Raw genomic sequence first — 25,068 nt, 5'->3', positions numbered from 1 at the left:
TGCGGCTAAGCATTGAAGTACACCTAGATTGGTGGCCAGTCTTCCCGATAGGGACCAGGATGGTACGAATGATGCTGATCCCTACTCCCTGAAGGATGGGGAAATTTCTTCAGGATTGGAACTGTATAGAACTAATTTGCAGTTCTTTCATAGGAATGAGTTACTGGCTCTGATTTCCCACACATTAAAGATGCTGAGTGTACCTGGGGCTGAATCCATATTTGAGCCAAAGAAAGACTCCATTTTGATTTCTTTGCGTAAAACCTCTTGTTTTTTTCCCTGTTATGGAGGCCATTCAATAGGGAGGAGTGGTCTTGAAGGATGCGCACAATAGGAGAATTGAGGCCATCCTTAAGCATTTGAAGCAGTGGCAATGACTTTGCAAATAGCTTCCTCTTGTTCCCTGGTGACTCACTCCTGTTTATTTCTCTCTCAGGAGGTCAATGAGTCTAGGGTGAATTCCCGAGCTGTTATGGAGCCAGCAGTTGCCTTTTTGGCAGATGCGGGCTGCAATTTGGTCCACACCTCGGCCAGAGGGGTGGTTTCAATAATAGCAGCCAGGCTTCAGTTATGGCTGAGAAATTGGTCAGCCAATGCGACCTCCAAGTCTAACCATACGAAGTTAACCTTTAAAGGCTCTCTTTTGTTTGGGAGCAAATTGGAGAAAATGGCCAATAAGTGGGGCGAGTCCTAGATTCCCTGGTTGTAGAGAATAAGAAGCAAATGCCGCACTCCTTTAGCATGGGAGGTCGTGCTAGGGGATCCAAACCTTTTCTACCCTACAGAGGACTGGCTTTTCAGAGGACTCAACCTTTCAGTAGGTCCTAGTCCTTTTGATAGGTCCCAGATAGCCCAGACAGGGTGCAGGCTCATTTAGTGGAACCTCCCGAGTCTCCCAATGAAGATGTACCGACCCATCCCCATGAACAGGAGATAGGGGATCGCCTTTCTTTTATCAAAGGTGGGTCAAAATCACAACAGACCTAGCAGGTCCTGGAGATGATACGAGATGGATATGCGCTGGAGTTTTGCAGTGTTCCTTGGGATGTGTTTATGGTATCTCCCTGCAGAAAAGGCAGGCAGTGGAATGTACATTGTCAAGGCTCCTCAGTCTGAGGGCTTTGGTTCCAGTACCCACGTCTCAAGAAAATGTGTTGACATTCCATTTATTTCATTGTGCCCAGGAAGGGAAGGCTCTTTAAGTCCCATCCTGGATCTCAACAGAGTCAACAGCCATTTGAGGGTGAATCATTTTCGCATGGAAACCTTGTGCTCAATGACAATGGCCATGCAGTTGGGGGAGTTTCTGATGTCATTAGATCTGTCACAGGCATACCTGCATTTTCCTTTCTGGCTAGAGCATCAACATTTTCTGCGATTTGTGATTTTGAGACGTCATTAATTTTGAGCGCTGCCTTTTGTTTTGGCCACCACACCCAGAGTTTTTTCTAAGGTTATGGTGGTAGTGGCGGCGGCTGAGTTGAGAGAGGATGGGATTCTAGTCCTCCCATACTTAGACTGGCTGATTCGGACCAAGACTTTGGAAGAGAGCCTCCTGGTGTTGTGTAAGATGATCTCCTTGTTGCAGGAGCTCTGTTGGGTGGTGAACCTGGCTAACAGCAGTCTTCAGCCATCTCAGTCACTGGACTATCTCTGGGTTCGATTCGACATGAAGCAGGGCAGGGTATTCTGCCGGAGGGTTGATTTCAGAAATTGATGATCCAGGTGTGTTTATTGATGAACACAATATGCCAAACAGTGTGGTCCTATCTACAGGTGCTTGGATTGATGGCAGCAACCCTGGAAGTGGTGCCATGGGCAAGGACCCATATGCGTCCTCTTCAGCACTCCATGCTGTCTTGTTGAAGCCAACAGTCTCAACTGTTCGGTTCAGCTTCACCTGCACTCACCTGCAGTGGTGGTTAAAAGTGGATCATCTGAGTAAGGGGGTTTTCCTAAGCTTACCGGACTGGCTGGTACTCACAACACGTGAGCTTCCAGGGTTAGGGGGCTCACTGTCAAGAGCTGACAACGGTAAGGGTGCTGGAGTATAGAAGAGTCTTTCTGGAGTATCAATCTGCTGGAAGCCTATGCAGTGTGGTTGACGTGCTTGCGGTTCAGCAACCGATTGCAAGGTCAAGCAGTTCAAATAATGTCGGACCAATGCAATGACAGTGGCTTACATCAATCGGCAGGAAGGAACCAAAAGCCAGCAAGTTTTGCAGGAAATAGCCCAGTTTATGGAATGAGTGAAAATGCATCTTCAGGAGATCTCAGCCTCACACATTGCAGGAAGATACAATGTAAGAGCAGACTTTCTCAGCAGAGTCTGGACCCAGGAGAATGGGAATTGTCAGATGAGGCATTTCAGCTGATAATGGATCGCTGGGGCCTTCTGTTTCTGGACCTGCTGGTGACTTCTTGCACCGCAAAGGTTCCTCATTTCTTCAGTTGCAGAAGAGATCCAAAGTCCATGGGCATTGATGCCCTCATGCAGGAGTGGCCAGAGGGCAAGCTGCTGTATGCCTCCCTGCCCCCCCCCCCCCCAACCCCCATGGCCCTTGTTGGGCAGGATGATTTAGAAGATATTGAGTCGCAGGGGGATGGTGCTTTTGGTGGCACCAGATTGGCCCAGTGGACCATGGTATGCAGATCTGCGGAGGCTCCTAGTGGACTCTCATCTCCGGTTTCCAGCACACAGGGATCTGCTGCGGCAGGGGCCTGCTCTTTACAAAGATCCGACTCAGTTTTATTTATTTATTTATTTGAAGCTTTTATATACCGAGGTTTAGCACATGCCTTCACCCCGGTTTACATTGAAACGAAACAATGATACATAGAACAATTTGAGAAACAAAAGTATATGCATATAGCATATGGAGTAGGTTGTAACAGGAAATAACTAAAAATAACTTAAGTCAAATAACGAAAATGAAAATAGAAACGAAAAACGAGGAAGGTATATACAAACTCGTGCTCTGAATACAAGAAAGTATGAATGGGAAAAGAAGGAAAAAAGGGGGGGATGGGTTAGGCAATGGAAGGAGGAAGTCTTACAGTTTGGCCCTTGAGTAGGCTCAGTTGCTTAAGTGTGGATATTCTATTACGGTGATCGCCACCTTGCTATAAGCGAGAAAGTTCTCCACTGCCTTAGCCTATGTGCGGGTTTGGTGAGTGTTTGAGGCTTGGTGTGAGGATTGAGGGGTTCTTTCTCATTCGGTTAAGATCCCACTCATATTGGAATTTTTGCAGGATGAATTGATTAAATGGTTGGCCCTTAATTCATTGAAGGTACAGCTGGCAACTCTTGTCTGTTTCAGGGATCAGCTGAATGGTGGACCCTTGTCTCATTCAAATGTGGCCTGTTTCTTGAAAGGAGTGAAACATCTTTATCCTCCCTTGCGGTTACCAGTGTCCTTGTGGAGTCTTAATCTGGTTTTGGATTTTTTAGCAGGCTCTACTTTTTGACAGATGAGTGCTCTCTCCTTGCAGTTACTGATCTTGAAATGGTGTTTCTTGTGGCAATTTGTTCGGCATGTAGAGTATCTGAACTGTAGGCTTTGTCTTGCCGGGAACCATTCCTTTGAGTGACTCCAGGGGCGATACAGCTGCATACTGTTCCTTCCTTTTGCCAAAAGTGGTTTCGGATTTTTATTTGAATCAGTCCATTTCCCTGCCGTCTCTGGACAGGGAAAGATGTGGAGGAATATCGCCTGTTATGGCCCTTGGATGCCAAGAGGCATGTCGTGAGGTATTTGGAGGTTTCTAAACCTCTCAGGAAGACAGATCGCCTGCTTGGTCTCCATGGTGGAAGTAAGCAGGGTGAGCCGGTGTCACGGGCTACAATAGCCTATTGGATTAAGGAGATAATCACAGCTGCATATGTGGATGCTGAGCAGCCTTTGCCTAGTCAGGTTAGGGCTCAATCCACTAGGGCTCAGGCAGTGTCAAGGGTGGAGGTTAGATTGTTGTCTCCCATCAACATTTGCCGAGCTGCAACATGGTTCTCCTTACCTTTTCCAGGTATTATCATCTGGATGTGCAGGCCCAGGAGGACGCAGCCTTCGCATGTGCGGTTTTGACTTGACTGCGGGCAGCTTCCCACCCTGTTTGGGTGTAGCTTTGGTACATCCCACTTGTTCTGGATCCACATGTCTAAACGTTAAGAGATGAGAAATTGCTTATCTGATAATTTCCTTTTCTTTAGTATAGACAGGTGGATCCACCTTCCTGCCCTTTGCTGCCTGCGGGTTGTGCTATTGTTCTCCTGTGTGGCTGTGTTCCTGGGTTAACTGGTTAGTATTAGCCCAGTCCCTAGACTAATGTTAATACATTCTTTGTCTGAGCTCAGTCCTGTTGGCTGAGTGCTGGAATGGTTATCTGTTAATCAAGTTTTGTTAGTCTGCCCACAGTTTGCTTTTGCAGAGAGTACTGGCTGACTGATGTCACTGCAGGGGTATATATACTGTGATGTCAGCTTTTCTCTGTCTCCATCTGCTGGTAGAGGTGCATAACCCACTTGTTCTGGATCCATCTGTCTATACTAAACAGAAGGAAATTATCAGGTAAATAGTAATTTCTCATTTTTCTCTCCAGTACCAGCAACTGCATAGAGACATAATTATGTACTGATGCTAAACATGATACTGCATGATAGATTTTCTGGGGTGAATAGAGAGTGAATCCTGAGAAGAAAGTATAAGGCATTCTTTTGATGTGTGGGGAAGTAAGAATTGATGGATTTTATGTGGGAGTCTGTTACATGAGCATGAAGGGAATTTTGGTTAAGCAGCATGACAGGTACAGGGTTTAGAGGAAGATGAGCTGGAAAAAACAGGGTCTAGGAGCCTCTCTTGTGATCCAGTACAGGTGCATGCAAAACTAGATTCTGCCTCAACACTTCTCCGACATAGCTAGCCAGACTTGGCAATCTGGAATGTGCTTCCATGTTTTGCATGGTGTCTGCTCCTCTTAAAGGATTTGCCTGTGCCTGAAATAACTAGCCCCATACAGAAAAGATGGAAGGACCAAAAAAGGTTACCCATAAGATATGAGAGTGATCTGGTTGATCATACTAATAGGGCACTGCAAGTAGTCTAAAACTCTATCGCCTGTCTTCTTACCAGCACTATAAACCACGTGAGCACATCACTTCAACATTAAAGCCACTTCATTGGCTTCTGGTATCCGGCATATACGCTACAAAGTCGCCACCCTTATTCATAAACTACTAAACATCAATATGTCCCCATGGGTTAATACTATACCGAAAATCTATAAACCATCAAGAACTGTATTCTCATCCAATAAACATCTTTTGGAAGTCCCTTCACCAAAAGCAGCACACTTTGTCATCATATGAGAGAGAGCTTTCTCAGTTGCTAGCCCACTTTGGTGGAATTCATTACCAGAAGCATTCCTCACAGTTGCTTGTCCTAAAGCCTTTAAGAAAGCTTTGAAGACCTACCTATTTTGTCAAGCATTCAAAATTAGAGATCTGCATATTATTAAATCCCTATAGTAGCATGGTCATATTTACCTGTTTGACTAAGTTTTGTATTATTCTACAATGTTTTTATGTATTTACTTTTTCATCTGTAATTGTGATTTTATTATGTATGTCATTTTCTATAGTATGCTTTGAACACTACTTTTGAATGAAGTGAAATATAAATCTTTTAAAATAAATAAATAAATCTTACTATCCAGAGTACTTCACCTTTCCAATTCACCTGGGATAGTGATGCTACAGAGCTTAGTACAGACACCAGAGTTAAAGGCTAGTGAATGGTCAAGTAAGTGGAGCCCGAAAGCAATGCACAAACCTTTGCTACCACATAATGGTTCAACTGGTCTATTACATTCCTAAAGAAAAGTACCCTTTTATTCTCTTCTCAGATCCGAGGGATGGGGATGAACTCCCCTGAGCTGCTGCTGCTGGTAGAAAATTGTCCAAAGGGTGCAGAGACCCTAGTCACTCGATGCTTGCACATCCTGACTGATAAAGGTAGGTACTCAGGCACAATCCAACTGAAGGAAACATAGGTTCACCAATCTAGGACAATTAATCAACTATATAATGGTCACCATTAATTCCAAATATTGTTAATAGCTGTTTTTAATAATCATAACCACTAACATATTATTGAAATTATTCCTTCATATATGCAAGCAGTGAGCAAATCATAGGCTGTCCATGTTTGAGACAGGAACGTCCTTATAATCATGACATGCCCTTAAAAAAAACCCAAAAAAACCCCCAAAACACCTCAAAAGTGCACTTCTATCAGTGTGCATTCATATATGCAGTGTACATTTAATTCTCAGAGGTCAAGCAGGATGGCTGTCCATGGGTGACATCATCTGATGGAGCCTGACATGGAAAACTTGTGTCAAAGTTTCTAGAACTTTGACTGAGCCTCTCTGAGAATGCTCTGGCATGCAATATACTATGCATCCACACAAGGACCCCTTAGTCTCTTCTTTTCCGCGGAGCCCGGTGCCTTGCGTTAAAGTAGTCTCTCCACTTTTTCTCCTTAATGGAGTTTTTATTTCTGCTATTTTTGCAATATTTTTCACTTCGGGATCACACAATTGACTCAGGGACCCCCTAGTTCTCCCCGCTATCATTTATCAGGTTTTCGATCTTTCGGTAAGCTTCCATTCGCAATCAATCCCCTGGGGCAGTGGTGTTCTTGGTGTCTCCTAGCTATTGATGGCCGCCGCCATTGATTTTGACATTGCATCCCTTTTCTTTCGCAACATGTCAATGGGGGTTTAAGCAATATCCTTGGTATGTAAGGACTATGTCTGTCACAGATCCCCATGATAGATGTGTCCTCTGTCTGAGGGCATTGTATGATGGCTGGTGTTGTGACAAGGGCACACAGATGACCCCAAAAAGATGCTGGGCTTGGTTGGACAAGATGGAACAGCTGTTAGGGCCCGGAAAGTCTGATGCATCAGCATCGGAGGCATTGACCTAGAGGTACCTTAGAGCCACACTGGCTCCATCAGGGACTTCCAGGCATGCCAGGGATGGGCCATTGCCCACCTCTTCCAGGTCGAAGACATCAGGTTAGTCATCTTTGGCCTCTGCCCAGAGGAAAGTCCTATCCGAGGGAAGCCAAAGAAGCATCAGCATCAGTCCCCATTGATGCATGGTGCCAGGCAGTGGGATGCCCCCCAAAGTGACCCCATGGTGAGGAGTGCCAGTCATCCACGGTTTCCAGGGGTTCACCACAGCCTCCATCAGTCCCAGTGACTGCCACCGATCTTCCTCTCTGTTCCAAAGAGGATCTGGCCATGCCTCCTGCATTCAGTCTTGAAGTTGGTGATATTTGAGGAGGAGTTGGGAGAGAAGGCCGTGGAGAGGGCACTACAGGGCCTCAACATCGGAGCACTGGGCCCAGCACTGTCCCTTCTCAAGCCTCTGCTCGAATCTCTGCACACGTTCATCAGAGTGCTATAGATGCCTTCACCAATGTCTATGCCTGGGGCGCCATCGATACCTATCAGGGCATCAAAGATGCCACTGACCGGTCTGATGGTTGTCCCCAGTTCAATGGAGGAGGAAACTTCCCCGGCTTTGGAGGCAGCCTTGGGGTCCAGGCCCACCCGACCAAACAAATCGGTACCCATACCACTGGCTGAGGACCAAACACCTCAGGACTTGTACCCTGTCTATAACAGTGAGGATGAGGGCCCCATGTCCCCTGGAGAGGAAGACTGCTGAGGTGTTTTGGATCCTGACGCATCAGATGGCCTCCCCTCTGACCATCTTCTTCTGACAGCAGAAGGAAATCTCCTCTGGAAGACCTCTCCTTCGCAGTATTTGTCAGGTTGATTAGCCATTCCCTTTACTTTACAAACGGAGAATACCTGGCACAAAATGCTTGATATTCTACAATACATGGAGACACCAAAGGAGATTGTGGCAGTCCCAGAACTTGATATCCTTATGGAACTGATGATGAAGATGTGGTGTAACCAACTGTTTGTGGCTACTGTGAATTGCAAAGCAGATATATCTCGTCCAAAAGGCTCCTGGATTGACGAGCAGCAGCTGCCACACCAATCTGTCGTGAACGAATACGCTTTCAAGAAGGCCAAGCACCTTTGGACCCATTCCTCAGTGTTCCCAGGGAAAGATCAGAGGGCCATGGATGCTCTTGGGAGGAAAATATTTCAAGAAGCTATGTTCATCGCCCGCATAGCAGCCTACTAGCTCTTCATGAGCCAGTATGTGTGGGACATACTGAAGTAGGTCAGGAAGTAGCCGAACAGCTGCCTCAACAGCAGCAGGACATCCTCCAGTCACTGGTGCACAAGATTCTAGAGTGTGGAAAATACTGGGTCCGCTCCACCTATGATGATTTTGAGCGGCATCGAGTGTCTCTGCTGCAGGGATCAGCGCTTACAGACTCGCCCGGCTGCAGGTCTCAGATCTCCATCAGGGGTTGTAGGAAAGACTTGCTGATGTGCCATGCACAGGAGAGAATAATGTGAAGGACACAGTGGCCGAAACTTGTGATCAACATGCAACTCTCCACTGATACTCTGGACCCATCCTCCCATCCAGGAGGAACTCGAGATCTGGCCCCAGGAAGTCTTTCTTCTACCTGAAGAGACAAAATTCTCTACCATCTCGGTCCTGTCAGTAACAGCAGGCTTCTCATAGCTGTCCAAGGCAACAGAGGGTCCCAAAGCCACAGCCGGCAGCTCAATCAGCTCCAGGGATGGGATTTTGACTGGATTGAAGGGGAGCATAGCCAAGACAATCGGATCTTACGGTCAGGGGCAGGCTGAGGTTGTACACGAACTGGTGGCCTAGTATAACCTCGGACCAGTGGGTCCTCGCCATCATTCGCAGAGGGTACAAATTAAGCGTATTGAGTACCCCATCAAATTCCCCTCTGCTGTGCTTCTATCAGAGCTCTTGTCCCTCTTAATGGCCAGGGTGGTAGAGCCCATTCTACCAGGGCAATGAGGGCAGGGATTTTACTCCTGCTACTTCCTGATTCCAAAGAAAACAGGGGGACTTCATCCCATCCTAAACCTAAGGGCCTTGAACAAGTTTCTAAAATGAGAAAAGTTCAAGATGGTTTCCCTGGGCACCTTGATCCTATTCCTGCAAAAAGGGGATTGGCTATACTCTCTCTATCTAAAGGACACATGTACTCACATCAAGATATACCCCAGCCACCGGAAATATCTCCAGTTCATGGTGGGAAAACAGCACGTCAAGTACCGCATTCTGCCATTTGGGCTAGCATCTGCCTCGGGGATCTTTTAAAAAAAAAAAAAAATGCCTGGCCTTGGTGGCAGCGCACCTTCGCAGACTGGAAGTTCGTTTTTCCTTATATGGCTGATCAAGAGCAACTCTAAGGCAAGGGCCAAAAGGGTTCATGGGCTCGATCATCCAGGCATTGCAGTCTCTAGGGTTCGTCATCAGTCACCCAAAGTCCATCTCAGCCTTTCACCTCGATTGGACGTCATTGGAGCAATGCAAGACATGGCTCAGGCCAAGGCATTCTTGCTACAGCAACGGGCCATCAGCTTGACTAAGCACACTGAGCATGTCCAGCATGCCACTATCCATGCGTCCTCGCAGGATCCCTCTTCAGTCTCTTTTTCCATGGAGCATTCATCTCGGAGATGTGGAGCTCACACTTTTTTTTCTTTTTGGAAAACTGTGTTTCAAGTTCTTTCTTGTTCTTTTCTCATGTCGGGTCCCTTGATTCTTTCCTGGCCCTAGTTTAGAAGCGTTGAGGTAAGTACCTTGTTCTTCGTGGTCGATTACCGACTGTGCCATCGCCCAGTGACTGCTGGCCATCAACCACTCAGCGGTGACTTTTTTCCATGGTGTCATCTGGGTTCCGCCGCTGCCTCCAGTGCCCCGGACTATGTCCATCACAGACCCCCACAAGGTCTGTATATTGTGCCTGGGGGATCACATGACAAGTGCGGCTGTTCTTTTTGTGTTCAGATGATCCCCCCAAGGGTCACCAAGTGCATCTGGATAAGATGGGCAAGTTGTTTGGGCCCAGAAAGTCTGAACACTCTGTTTGTATCGGGGGCATCGACACCTCGGGGCAAGGAGGACCCTGTAAGTATTGGTCCCATCCTGTTCTCTCCTTTGCCGGTTCCCTAGCTTGAATTAGGTGCTGGGGATCGGCCTGTTTCTGTTTCATCCCTCTCTAGGTCTGGATCGTCACCCTCGATGCTGGGGAAATATCGGGCCAAGTATCAGAAGAAGGTGAGGAAGCACCACTTCGGTCACCTTCCTCCCATTGCTCTAAGCTCAGAAAGGCGCTAGCATCGTCCAAGACGTCACCGAAGTGGCCCCGTGCCGATGAGGCATCGATGCCCGTCGAGTCCGAGGGCCCTAGGTGATCCCCACTGGTTTTGGTGCCGGGCACCGGTCTCCCTTGGGGTTCCGAGAGTCCAGGTTTCGCCACCACCTCCTCAAGCTGTACTGTCATCGACAGCATTCGAGGAGGAGTTCGAGCACAGAGTGCGGTTGATGGTAGAGCGAGTCCTACAAAGCATCGAGCCACCAGCCCCTCGGGGCCATCGCCGCCACTGGAGTCTGCACTGTTGCTGGAGCGATTGGATCTGCTTCTTGGTGCACTGCTGACACAACCCATGCTGATGCCTCGGGAGCCCTCGCTGCCATAGGAGGGGTACCGGTGAGGCTGCAATAAGAAACCATCCCCATTGCTTATTCCTCAGGTGAAGGAGAGGGTCATTGGGGCTGGTGGTTCTTTTTCAGCCGATTCTGCGGCCGCCATGCTTTAAGTTGCTGGGTCCATCGATGCCGACAGTGTTCTCGGGGTTCTCTGTGCCCTCAGCGCCCCGGCCCAAGAACGCACTTCGGGCTTCCCCAGGCAATCTGAGTGAGGATGACGCCCCTTATGACACATGGGAAAGTGAGCCTTCCGTCTCTTCCTCAGGGGACTCAGAAGATCTGAGCCCTCTCCTCCAGAGGAGAGATGCCACTCCCCTCCAGAGGACTTAACATTCACAGGCTTTGTACGAGCTATGGCGGAATCGGTGCCCTTCCAGCTTCTGACTGAGGAAGACTCCAGACACAAGATGTTGGAGATCCTTCAAGTTCATGGACGCTCCTAAGGAAGTGGTTGCAGTCCCGGTCATGATATATTCAAGGACTTGGTTGTCCGGCACTGGGAACACCCAATCTCTGTTCCTCCGGTAAAGACCAATGCAGTGTATCTTGTACAGCCAACTATGGGGTTTGAGCGACACCACCTCCCGCATCAGTATGTGGTGGTGGAGTCTGCCCTCAAGAAAGCGAAGAGGTCTCGTACCTATGCTTTAACATCTTCACAGTAAGAATATTCTACCTAACATCTAACATAAGTCTTATCTGCTGTAATTTCAGCCCACTTTCATGTATGAAGAGTCTTAGAAGTGAAGAAATCAGTGCTGTCTTATAAACTTCATTGGTAATCCTGTTTGAATCTTTGGCATGCATTATGATCTCTGTATATATGAAAAACTGAGTGATTGCTTCTCAGTGCATAGAGGGCTGTATTCAGTTTGATTACTATGGCAACCTGAGGGTCTACCTATCTTGTTTTTTCTTGTCCTTAGCACCTCCATCGCCAGAGCTTGTGAAGCAAGTGCGAGACTTATACCAGAAGCGACTCCCAGATGTCCGTTTCCTGATCCCTGTCCTTAATGGCCTTGAAAAGGTAGGACACAACTGAATTTTTTTTTTTTTTTTTTGGTGAGGTTATAAGGAAGACCCGAGACCCTTTGCCACTGACCCTCAGTGATCGAAAACACAGGAAATTAGGGAGACCCCTCAGTGACAGACTACCCAGGAAGACCTGAGACCCTTCAGTGACAGGCTACATAAGATCTACATAAGCATTTCCATCTCTATTCTAAGTCACACACATAATCTAGGAGTATTGATAAACTCTGATCTCTCGTTGACATAACACATTTCTGCTATAACAAAAAAAAATCAATTTTCAAACTACATCTGTTAAAGCGACTTGGTCCCCTGCTTTTTATCAAGACTTTGGCACAGTTCTTCAATCCCTTGTTTTTTTCAGGATTTGACTACTGCAATGCACTTTATCTGGATTTACCCGATTCAACTATCCGTCCCCTCCAACTAGTTCAAAATTCTGCTGCTAGTGTACTATCTGGTACTTCATTGAAAAATCATGTATGTCCAATACTCTATTCTCTTCACTGGCTTCCCATTAAATTCAGGATCCAATATAAAATGCTGTCCATTATTCATTCACTCATACACAATTCATCTTCAACTTAAGTTCACTTAGAGAATAGCCACTGACATTAGCAATGGTAACATGGAATAGACTTAGTTTTTGGGTACTTGCCAGGTTCTTATGGCCTGGATTGGCCACTGTTGGAAACAGGATGCTGGGCTTGATGGACCCTTGGTCTGACCCAGTATGGCATTTTCTTATGTTCTTATGTTCTTAACTTGGTTGTGCTCCATTCTGCGAATTTATAAACCAAGACGACACTTAAAATCTCTAAATAAAAACCTACTGGATGTTCTTTCTGTCCGTCTTGCAAGGCTGGACATCACTCGAAAAAGAGCTTTCTCGGTTGCAGGTCCATCTATTTGGAATTCCTTCCCATATTCACTTCGTCAAATTTCAAACTCGCACTTTATATTGTAAAAGTGGTATATAAACATTGTTAAATAAATCTCTGACCCCTTAGCCACTGACCCTCAGTGATAGATTATTAGGACATTATCATATTTATTAATTGCTAGGTATACAAACTCTAAGCAATGTTTTGTTACAAACAGTTGTAAAAAACAAAACAAAAACAATATTTTAAAAACAGACTAAATTCAAAAACAGTAAATATTAAATATATGAATACATTAAAATTACAACAAATCATAAAAAGGTGATTGGAATTAAAAGGTTTTCAGCATTGCCTCTTAGTACACAATACTAAACACAAATTTTCTAGCAAAGTATTTCAGAAAATAGTGGTGACAGAGAGCCTCCTTTCTGATTTCTGACACATGAGCTTGATGCATGCTGTGAGGACTGAACGGAGCAAGTCAGGTTATGTAACTTCAGCATAGCATCGGGCCCATGAAAATGAGTTAAGCTGTAGCAAATTGTGCAGCATTATGGCAACTTTATACTTTACTCGCCATGCAGTTGGCAACCAATAAAGGTTCAAACAGTGCTGCAGTAATGAGACCCTTCTGCCACTTCATGCAGGCATCTCAGATATGCTATTTTTTCATTTATAAGATTGGGGTGGGTTACAGAACAACCAAACAAAATTTAAAATGGCATAACAGTCATTAACAGTCTAGTAGATGCATTAGTTCACGTTACGCCCATGAACATTTGTTCGCTGTTCCATGTATTATTTTATTTTATCTTATTTTATTGTATTTTATTTATTTTGTTACGTCTATTAACGCTGTTCGATGATTTATTTATTGCTATTTAACACTTACGTTCTATTGTTCAGTCACCTTGTTTAATGTAACGCCTTAACCGCGACTTTTGTTATAATGGAAACCGATATGATTTGATATTTGTATCGAGAATGTCGGTATATAAAAATTCTAAATAAATAAATTAACAGACCTGTAACAGACACTTAATATAGGTTTGTTTGGGATTTTAGATTTATTTTTTTTAACAGGATATTTAAGCCTTCTGCTTTGGGCCTCATTGAGTGCATCATTATGCACTCAATGAGGTTAGATGGCAAGGCGTTAAACCCCCAAAGCATACAGGTTATGAGTGCTGGCCAAAGGAACCATTCTCTGCTCAAAGTTTAGATCTTACATCCAGTCTAAGCCAAAAATAGTCTGAGGAAAGAATGGACTAAAGGAGATTTTTAGAAAAAAAGTGGTCATAAAAAGTGTAGAAATGACTGCTGCTTAACATTTTTGATGCCAGGAACTGTTAGACTGACCTGGTAGAGTTGGGGAAGACTCCTGAAGAGTGGAGGAGGAATTTCCTCCTATGGCTAAAGAACATGGGGGTATCCTCCATGGCCCTACCCCCCACCCTCCTTCAGAAGTCTCCCCTAATATCAACCCAGCCATCCCTAATGTTTTAATTACAAGAATTATGATAAAGATGTGCTTCTTGCACCCAAAGCAGGGGATGGAAAAAAATCTGGTCTCTTCATTCCAGAATCTAGTGTAGCCAGGGGCTACAAATACATTAGTGACACTAGGCCAGTGATGGCGAACTTCAGTCCTCAATGCCACAAACAGGCCAGATTTTCAGGATATCTACAATGAGTATGCATATGAGAGATTTGCATGCACTGCCTCCATTGTATGCAAATCAACCTCATGCATATTTATTGTGGTTCCCTGTAGATACCCAGATGAGTCCAGACTCCTGGGTTTTGCCTCTCTGCCAGCAAATGGAGACTGACACTGTACACAACCCAGTGCGCCACCTACAGTCCCTCAGTATTTCTTTGTCTCCAGTAGATGGTGTAAAACCTGCAGTCTGGAGAGAGAGAGAGAAAAAAAAAAAGATTAAAAGACTATTTCTGGATCCTCCCAGGGGGTTCTGAGGTCCTGGTGGGGCCATCCCCCTGGTTTGAGGCAGACGAGCAGGGGGTTGGTGACCCTTCTGATAGCTTGGTCCAGAGGTCCATGGGGTGGATATCTGGTGGTCCAGATCCCTCATACCCCATGATACAGCAGTGGAATCTGCTGGTAGTTCTATACTTTAAGCCCAGTGGAACAGGGAAGTATCCCTTTTATTTGATTTGTCCTGGGCTGGGACCAAGGAGGAGGCGTGCTGGACCATAAACCACCTGAGCTGTCAGATTAGCATGTCTGCAATTCAGCCACAGACTCCAGAGCCAGGCGGTCTGCATGATGTTGGACAACGCAACAATGGTAGCCTACATCAACCGCAGGGAGGAACCAAAAGCCACCAAGTGTTTCTGGAAATAGACCCCCTTATGGAATGGGCAGAGTTACATCTACAAGGAATCTTGGCCTCCCACATTGTGGGAAAAGGTAATGTTAGAGCAGACTTTCTCAGCAAGGAGAGTCTAATCCAGGGGCATGCGTGTTGTTGACCAGAGCCTTCCAGCTCCTAGTAGATCGTTGGGGCCTCCTTTCCATCGACCTGCTGGTCACATCTCACAATGCTAAGGTCCCCCAGTTCTTCAGTCACAGAAGAGACCAGTGCTCCCAAGGGATCGACACTTGTCCAGACCTGGCCAGAGGAGGACTTAACTGTACACCTTCCCTCTGTGGCCTCTGCTGGGCAAGATCGAACGCCACAGAGGATTAGTCCTGGTGGCCCCTGATTAGCGCAGACTCCTGTGGTATGCAGTCATGCGGAGGCTTCTGGTGGAGACACCCCCTCCCCCCATGCCTTCCTGCACACAGGGACCTTCACCGACAAGGTCCAATCCTTCATGAGGACCCAACTCTGTTTTGTCTTGAGGTCTGGCTCTTGAGAGGGCTCGCCTGACGAAGCGTGGATATTCAGTGACAGTAATCACCACTTTGCTCTGCACGCGGAAGTTCTCGATGTCCTTTGGCATACGGGTGGATCTGGAGAATATTTGAGGCCTGGTGTGAGGAACACGGGGTGCCCCCTCGGATGACAAAGATCCCCATGATTCTGGAACTTTTACAGGACAGCCTGAACAAAGGGTTGTCCCTCAACTCCTTGAAGGTCCAGGTGGCGGTTCTCTAGTTTCAGGGGCGAGGTGAACGGAGCCCACCTGTCGACACATCCAGACTTGGCCCAGTTCTAAAAGGGGTTAAACACCTCCGACCACGCTTAAAGTGGCCAGTTCCCCTATGTAACCTCAATCTAGTATTGGATTTTTTAGCAGGGCCTTCCTTTCGGCTGCTGTGCAGTCTGTCTCTCTGCCTGTTGATGCTGAAGACTGTATTATTGGTGGCGATATGCTCGGCTCGTCGCATCTCTGAACTACAGGGGCTGTCATGTCGGGAGCTATTTCTTCGGTTTACACCAGGAACATTACAGCTTCCCACCGTTTGTTCCTTCTTGCCAAAGCTAGTCTCGCAGTTTCACCTGAACCAGTCCATTTCCTTACCGTGCCTAGATAGACTCAAGGACACAGAAGACATCTGCCTCCTACGCCACTTAAAAGTCAGTAGGCTTTTAGTACGGTATCTGGAACATTCAGAACTGGTGCGCAGAACGGACCGCTTGTTTGTTCTTCACGGTAGAAGGAAACAAGGTGAAGCAGCTTCGCAAGCTACCGTAGCTCGCTGGATCAAGGAAGTGATCACAGGAGCTTATGTAGAGGCAGGGAAGTCTTTACCCCTTCAGGTTAAAGCTCATTACACTAGGGCCCAGGCAGTATCCTGGGCAGAAGCTAAACTGCCTCCCGTTGACATCTGCCGAGCAGTGACGTAGTCCTCCTTGCACACCTTCTCCAGGTTCTATCGCCTGACGTCCAGACCCGAGAGGACGTAGCCTTTGCTAACTGGACCATGGGCAGCTAACTAGACCATAGGCAGCCTCCTGCCCCATTCAGGAGTAGCTTTTGTACATCCCATTGGTCTTGAGTCCATCTGGCTACATGCTAGGAAATGGAGAAATTACTTACCTAATAATTTAGTTTTCCTTAGTGTAGCCAGATGGACTCAGCATCCCACCCACGGCTGCCCTGAACAGAACTGAGGAGTCACCCATGAGGTGAATCTCGATTCCAAGAGTTACAGGTAAACCGTCTCCTTATCCCTAGATCTGGGCATTATAATATTGCTGGGATTCAGCGCTTGTTTGTTTGAGTACAGTTATGGTCACCAGTTTTTTTTAATCAAGTTATTAAGTTGTATTCAGATTTTATTCAAGTTTTTCAATAGTATGTCCACAATGGCTTTTGAAGAGAATACTGAATGGCTGAGGTCACTGCAGGGATGTTTCTCATAGGACAAGCAGGATGGTAGTCCTCACATATGGGTGACATCATCAGGATGGAGCCCAATCACGGAACACTTTTGTCAAAGTTTCTAGAACTTTGACTTAGCACCTACTGGGCATGCCCAGCAATGCACTGACCCTGCATCCAGCAGGGGTCCCCCTTCAGTCTCTCTTTTTTTTTTTTTTCCACGCAGCAGTAGCCACGCGGGTTAAGGAGCTCTCTTGAGATTCCTGACAGGAATTTTCCTCACGGAACTTCTTTAAAAATTTTCAAAACATTTTACCCCATAGGGTAAACCCTATCGATATCTGTACTCCGCGGTCGAAAGGTAAGGTTTTACCCTTGTTGCGGTCGATTCCTGTCGAGTTTCCCCGTCGGGGCTTACCGGCCATCGACTGCACCGCAGCTAAATTTTTGTCTAGGCCATGGCGATGGGTTTTCGTCTGTGCCCCGATTGTCCTCTGACAATGTCCATCACAGACCCACATAGAGTTTGTGTATTGTGCCTGGGGGCCAACCATGATACCCTAACTTGCAGCAAATGTGCCCAAATGACGCCGAAGGGCCGTAAGGCTCGTTTGGAGAAGATGGAGTTTCTTTTTCATTCAAAACTCCGGCCACGTCGACTTTGTCTGAGCCAGTGCCATCGACCTCTCTCCAGCAACGAGACACCGGTGCCGTTCGTCCGGCTTAGACTATTCCTAAGGTGTCAACTTCTTCCTCCTCGCCTCAGGAGAAGGATCAAGGAGAACATCCTGAAAAGCGTCGACACCGACATAGGAAGGCTCAGTCCACCGAACTAGGCAAGCCCTTGGCATTGGCATCGACAGAGCCACCGACAAAGAAATCCCATCCGGAGAAGGCCCCATCCTCCTCTACGACCGGGTCACCGTGGCGTTCCCCCACCTTCATCGGTGCAGGGAGCCACAATTCCACATTCACCGGTGGACTCTCCGGCTATGTCAGTGCTGCCTCCTACTTCGGTGCCGGGGTTCCATGCCCCAGGCTTCCGTGAGGAATTGGATCGGATGATCCAAGAGGCCATCGGTAAAGCACTTACAGGGCTTCCAGCCTCCTTCGATGCCGATATCGGTGCCCGAGCCAGTCACCGATCCGATTCCCATGGCACTCGCACTGCTATTGGGTAGACTGGATTCGTTGCTCAGTGCCCTTCCACCGCTGGAACAGAGAACACCGGTATGTCCTCTTCCTTCGATGCCGATACCTGTATCAGAAGATGATGAAGAAACACTCATACCAATACCGCCGTCTGGCGTCCTGCCACAGACTCGTCCATCGGTGTCACCGGTTCCATCGATCCCACCATTGAATGCTGTCTGTGCCACCTCCGGTGCCATCAATGCCTAGGCCTGGTCCTTCAGGATTAACACCATTTCTCCCTTCAGAAGATCCTCAGGGAGCTGGTGATCAACCTTATGATCCTTGGACTGATGATTCTTCCCATAATTCTGATGATCTGCCTTCAGAGCCCTCCCCTCCTGAAGAGAGAAGGTGTTCTCCTACTGAGGATCTTTTGCTTTCCTGATTTCTATCTTAGTCACCCAAAGCTTCACCAGGTATTCTTCCCTGTGTTCCTTTTTTTGGGATCCTTTATATGAATGCTGTGAAGAGCAATATCTATACAATCTCTGGATGTTCAGAAAGTTTTGTTGAGATGTGTGCAGTTCACTAGCTCTTTTTGCTTTTTGGACAAACTGTTTTGTTCAGTGGACCAAAAAGAGGTGAAGCATTTATTCTTATGATCAGGATAATCAAAGGGAAATTTAAAACCATCCAAAACAAGACTTTTGAAGTTAAAATGATTAAACACTTTGAGATTGACAAAAAGGAATCAACACAACCTAGATTTCCTTTCACATTATGAGCCAATATATTATACTGCCTTTCACCTTTTGTTCACCCTTTCCCCTCCATCTTCTCTCTGGAATGCCTTTTATGATTCACTTATGGCAGCAAAACAACTTTTATTTTTATGTCATAATTTTTTTGCTCATTTGAATTTTGACCTGAAAAAGAAATTTTTAGTTGTCAAAGCTAGTCAAGAAATGTATTGTTAGTCCAGTTAAAAGATATCACCTTATATACATTTTTTTTATTTGTTAACTCTTACGTCTGTATATTTTGTGTATAAAACAATGAGGCAGTATTCCGAAGCAACAACTAAACCAACCCCTAGTGAGTGCTTCCAAAGTAAAAAGAACTCTAATTCAAGGCAACTCACTTGCCAGCTCTAGAGTTATAGACTTCCAGGGTAGGTTCTGAACTGGTCTAGTATATTGTGGGCACAAATGTCTCCACAATGTTCTTGCAGGCTTGTGAGTAGCAACTCCTTACTTGTTATAAACTGCTCTAATTCTTAAATGCCATCTGCTGCTCCAGCCTTTAGGGAGGGAATAGTGTTAGCATATAAAATTTTTCTCTGTCTCCATCTGCTGATTGTGACATTAAACCAACTGGTCTGGATTGGCCAGGTATGAAATAAGAAAAGGAAATAACAGTAAGTATAAATTTCACTTTCCCGTGGTCCTGATTGGGTGCAAAATCATGAGGTGAGCTGAAGGATCCCAAATCTACCATTAAATGTCCCCTAACCCCCAAGAAACAGGATTTTCAGCGTGACTAACAGTGACTAACACAAAACCACTAGCTAATTATGTATATAGTCATTTTGCAGAAAGAAAAATGGAAGAACTGGGAATAAAATATAAAGTGAAAGTACAAGAAACAGGAAGGTGACAATGCTGTGCTTGATGGACTAACCCAGCATGGGCATGTCTTATGTTCTTGGCTGGCTCTGTTGTGAGATGTGTGATTTGCAGTGTAAATTTAATGTATGGCCCTCTTACTCTTGCAGAAAGAGATCATCCAAGCTCTGCCAAAACTGATCAAACTGAATCCCATAGTAGTGAAGGAAGTATTTAACCGTCTCCTGGGGACACAGCATGGTGAGTGGCTAGAGAGCAAGTTGACAGCCAGCTCTCACTGTTTCTCTATTTCATTACTTATTGCTACTCCATACCTATTTGTTTTTTATCTCTCTAGTCACGGCTTGTGTTTTTCTTGTCTTTGTCTTTCTGTCCTTATTGATTCAGATTCAGGAAACTTTATAGGCATAGCAATTTATAATATTGCCAAAATTCTCTGAAGATGAGCATGTCACTCAGTCACACAAGTGGGTTGCTTATGTGACTGTGCTCGGCCCTGAATGGCCCAAAGTTTCTGGAAAGGCCTAAAGGCTAGAATAATTCTTGCAGAGGCATAAGGATGCTGTTGCATCCTTATGACTTTCCTTAGTTTTTGTCAACAAATAGGCATGAATCAGCCACAACACATGGATGATGTCATCCAACAGTGCCAACATGGACTCAGCTCTTAGAGGTATGATCCTTCTTATGATCTGTGTCCACTTTTCAGTTAGCCATAGAGCATAAGTTTGAGAATTCCAGTGTCTTTCATTCTTATGATATAGCCTGCCAGCCAAAACTGAGCTTTCACCACCATTCCCTCTGTACTAGAAATGAGGCACATTTTAAGGACTTTTTCTATTGGAGACCCTCTCTTGCCATCTTATATTTCAGATGGAACTGAGGAAGTGTCCAAGATTCACATTCATAAAAGTGTATGGACTGCACTATTGCTTGGTATACTTTATCTTAGTAAGTAGTTTCACTGCTCTCATATCCCATAGATGAAGCCAGAGTCTGCCAAAGAAAGAACTTGCCTTTGCAATGTGTTGTATAAGCTCATTGTCAATATTGGCAGTGTTAGAACACATTCTTCTGAGATTTGTCAGCTCCTCAGAGAATGGTATCAAAGACCATACCTCAGAGGAAACATGTACTCTTCCACTCTCCAGTTAATACATATTTATTTAAAATGAGTTATATTCTGCCATTTCCAAGAATCTGTTCAGCGCAGATTACAATTGGACAATCATAAAATCAACATAATACAAAAAAGCTCTTTCTTTTACATACTCAGATCATCAAATATAAATGAGCCAATCTTAACTTTTATTATTCAAGAATACAAAACATTGATATTCATTAAATATCCCACATTACACAGACCCTCCCATTCACACCTCATGCATACACCACCCCTAATGAAAGATATCCATTTTATAGTGATATGTGTACTGTTACATAAATGGAAAATACAAACTGGTGGTGTTCATGGACAGTAGAATAAATTATTCACACATACTCTTCCATCTTTCCTTGAAGTTCCAAAACTTTTTCTTTTTTTATCATATGGTGAGGGGGTGTCTCAGCGCATGGTTCCCCCTACGTAACTGGATCAGTCCAGACAGTGGGTTGAGCCTCCTTCCCAGCAGATGGAGCCAGAGAAAAACTGAAAGGGCATCCCATATAAGGAGTGTGCTTACCCTGCTCCCCTCAGTATTTCTCTGGTTCCAGCAGATGTGGTCAGACGAACCTGCGGTTCCCTCTCCTTAGTGAATCTTCTATTTCTTCTCTTCAAAGATTTCTTTTCTTCAACATTTCCTGGGCCAAGCAAGTATTTTCTATTTAAAAAGAAAAAAGTTAAACAGTGTATCTTTTCTCACAGGAGACTGTTTTTGTCTCCTAGCTCTTGTGGAGCCCTAGGGGGGATTTTTCCCCTTGATTACTTCAGCCTAGGGCTCTTTTTCCCGGTGGCCTTCCCTGCCTAGGGGTGATACTAGTGAACCAGTCACTTCCCCTCCTTTTCCTGTGGTGACCCCTGAGATGTGTATGCCTCAGGTCCCATTGCAGAGAAGTTTGACATTCCTCTGCTGTCAGAGCTCAATAAAGCCTGCTAATTCTTAAAAAAAAAAAAAAAGCAAAACAACTGATTCAGTTCAAGTTTAATTTTGAAGTGGAAAAGGCTATTCTTTACAGCACTTTGCCGACCGGCAGGGAAAGAAGCAGCTCACAGCCTTCGCTGGCTCTCGCGCTTCTGTGCAGGCAAATCAGCTGTTTGTTTTCTCATGCTTCCGATGCCGAGATCAGTGCTTTGCTTGGCCTGCGGAGAGCCTGCTTTGCGGCTCTCCTGCGATGGCCTTTTGCTCAGTCTGCTTGCCCGAAGGGGAGGGACCCGTAATGGCACTTTTTAAATCGATGATCCGAGGTCAGGTCGGCAAGCGAGTGTCCAGGCTGTCCTCTTCAAAAAAAAAAAAAAAAAAAAAATCCGCGGGAACAGTGGCCATTTTGTGCCTGGACCTTGCTGCAGACTTGGAGCCTCAGGGGGGAGGGGAGCCGGATTTTACCCATTCTCTGCCTAATTTAAGTCCTATAGACTCTCCTGCTCCTGTTTCTGACCACCCCCCCCCCCCCCCTTGCCTGGCAGAGCATTCCCTGGGTTTTCCCCAGAGTTTGTGCTCCTGTTGCACAGATCTTTTTTGGCCAGCTTGGAGGAACAGGGGCCTCCTCGGGCATTCCCCCCCCCCCCACCCCCCGAGAAAATTCCTCGTTTGATTGGCGGCCAGGGCTCTGGCGCTCCAGACTCGCAGGGTGCGACCAGGGTTAGGACTGTGCCCGGTGGTCCTGACCCACTTGATCCTCCTCAGCCCGCTCCGCTGCCAGATCTGGATGACGACCCGGATCTGTCGCTAGGTAAATCCGCCCATGGCGGGAGATGACCTGCGGGTCCTAAGATTATTTAACCGGGAAGAACTTGATCCACTCATTCCTTTTGTTCTGGATGAACTTGGGATTGAGGTTCCCTCAGAGAACCCTGCCAGTACCTCTATTTCTTGGACCATGGACCCAGTCTTAGCTGGCCTTCAAGCTCATCCTCATACTTTTCCTTTTCACCCTATGCTCATGCAGCTCCTTCTCCAGGAATGGGAATCCCCCATGTGGGCAGGGCAATGGATAAACTATATCCCCTGCCGGATCAGGCCCTAGATATGTTAAAGATCCCCAAGGTTGACGCTTCAGTGTCCGCTGTCACCAAGCGCATCACTATCCCGGTGGTGGGGCGACGGCCTTAAAGGATCTTCAAGATCGCAAGTTGGACCTTCATCTCAAAAGATTCTTCAAGGTGTTGGCCTTAGGAGTCCGGGCGATGGTCTGTAGCAGCCTCATGCAGGTGGGTTCAACAATTGCTCAGCACCCAGGACCTCCCAGCTGCTGAGGCTGAACAAGTGGAGCAACTCAAAGGCGCAATTGCGTATGGAGCTGATGCCCTTTATGATCTACTCCAAGTGCAGGCTTCCCACATTGTAGGGAAGGAGAATGTTCAGGCAGACTTTCTCAGTCGTCAACATCTTGACCCCGGAGAGTGGGAATTGTCGGAAGAAGCGATGGATCTAGTCCTACACAAGTGGGGGGGCTCCTCACTTGGACTTGATGGCCACCTTAAAGAATGCAAAGGCTCTCAGGTTCTTCAGCCGAAGACCGGAACACTGCTCGGAGGGAGTGGACGTGCTGGCCCTACCCTGGCCTAGCGATGTCCTCCTTTATTTGTTCCCACCTTTGCCTCTGGTGGGAAAGGTTCTCAGACTGATAGAGGTTAACAACGGGCCTGTAATTCTTATCGCGCCGGAGTGGCCCCGCAGATCATGGTTTGCGGACCTCGTGAATCTTGCGTCGGGCGGCCCTCTTTGTCTTGGTCACCTCCACAATCTCCTCCGACAAGGTCCTGTATTTTTCGAGCGGGCGGATCACTTTTGTCTAGCAGCCTGGCTTTTGAGCAGCAGCACCTAAGAAGGAGGGGGCTATAAGGAGGAAGTGATCTCCACTTTGATGTGCGCACGTAAAACCTCTACATCTCTGGCTTATGTGCAAGTCTGGAAGGTGTTTGAGAATATGTGTGCGGACGCGGGAGTATCGACACATAGGGCCTCGGTCTCCTTGGTTCTTTCTTCAGAATGGTCTCTCTAAAGGCTTGTCTTTTAATTCCTTGCGTGTTCAGGTTTCCGCCCTCTGTTACCTCTTAGGGAGGCTCGATGGTTACTTGGTGGCAGCCCATCCGGATGTCGTACCTTTTTCTTAAGGGCGCCAAGCATTTGAATCCGCCGGTCCGGGTGACTTGTCCGGCCTGGAGTCTTAATCTGGTTCTTAGTGTCCTCTGTGAGGCGTCTTTTGAGCCCCTCCGCCGAGCCACGCTCAAGGATCTGACGCTTAAGACAGTCTTTCTCGTGGCTATTTGTTCGGCTAGGAGGGTGTCCGAGCTTCAAGCTTTCTCCTGTAGGGAGCCCTTCTTGCGGTTCTCTGATTCGGGGTCTCTCTAAAGACGGTTCCCTCCTTCTTACCAAAGGTGGTTTCCTCCTTCCGTGTAAATCAGTCCATCGAGCTCCCTGCCTTCTCTCCGGAGGATATTGCTAGTGCGACAGGGGGTGACCTCCGCCGTTTGGATGTTAAGAGCTCTTCTGCAGTATTTACAGGTTACTAATGACTTCAGGATCTCAGATCATCTTTTAGTTTTATGGAGTGAGCCTCATAAGGGGCAGAAGGCCTCTAAAGCCACCATAGCTCGTTGGCTAAAGGAAGCTATCGCGTCGGCATATATTTGCCGGGGTCGGTAGGTCCCGGAAGGTCTAAAAGCCCATTCTCTGCGTTCACAGGCTACCTCGTGGGCGGAGAGCCAGCTGGTTTCTCCGCAGGAAATCTGCAGAGCAGCCACTTGGAAGTCGTTGCATGCTTTTGCTCGGCATTACCGTCTTGACGTAGCGGCGCCAGTGCTTGGTTCTTTTGGCAGACAGGTACTACGAGCGGGACTTTCGTGGTCCCACCCTAGTTAGGGAAGCTTTGGTACATCCCACTGTCTGGACTGATCGTACAGGGAAAGGAAAATTTGGTTCTTACGTGCTAATTTTCATTCTTGTAGTACCACAGATCAGTCCAGACTCCCTCCCGAAATCCTATTTTTAAGTCCGCTCGTTGTCTTCTTTCTTTTCAGCTGTGGAGAATGCCTTTTCCTTACAGAACTATTATATATGAAGGATCTTAAGGCACCGGACGTTTATACCTTTTAGACAAGAGCTGGTTTTTCGCACTGTTTCTAGTTTTTGCATTGTTATCCTTTTTGGATCAGTTACTTGTTTGACCTTCATCGGATTCATTTCTCAGTTTGGTTATCTGCTTTGTTAATGTTTATACTGAGGGGCGCAGGGTGAGCACACTCCTTATA

General features: G+C 46.5%; 1 protein-coding gene across 4 annotated transcripts in view; it reads left to right on the top strand.

Annotated features, from left to right (window-relative positions):
• Positions 1-25,068, top strand: part of SYMPK (symplekin) — a 169,067-nt gene that overhangs the window by 106,459 nt on the left and 37,540 nt on the right. For all 4 annotated transcript variants that reach the window (XM_029619579.1, XM_029619576.1, XM_029619577.1 and 1 more), the window contains exons 19-21: positions 5,899-6,007; positions 11,617-11,717; positions 19,808-19,898. In XM_029619579.1, the coding sequence (XP_029475439.1) occupies positions 5,899-6,007; positions 11,617-11,717; positions 19,808-19,898 (301 nt within the window). The remainder of the gene's footprint in view (positions 1-5,898; positions 6,008-11,616; positions 11,718-19,807; positions 19,899-25,068) is intronic.

The sequence above is a fragment of the Rhinatrema bivittatum genome, chromosome 11, assembly GCF_901001135.1.
Source record: "Rhinatrema bivittatum chromosome 11, aRhiBiv1.1, whole genome shotgun sequence".
Taxonomy (NCBI): Eukaryota; Metazoa; Chordata; class Amphibia; order Gymnophiona; family Rhinatrematidae; genus Rhinatrema; species Rhinatrema bivittatum.
The sequence above is the reverse complement of the archived record's forward strand: the minus strand, read 5'-3'. Positions and strand labels throughout refer to the sequence as shown.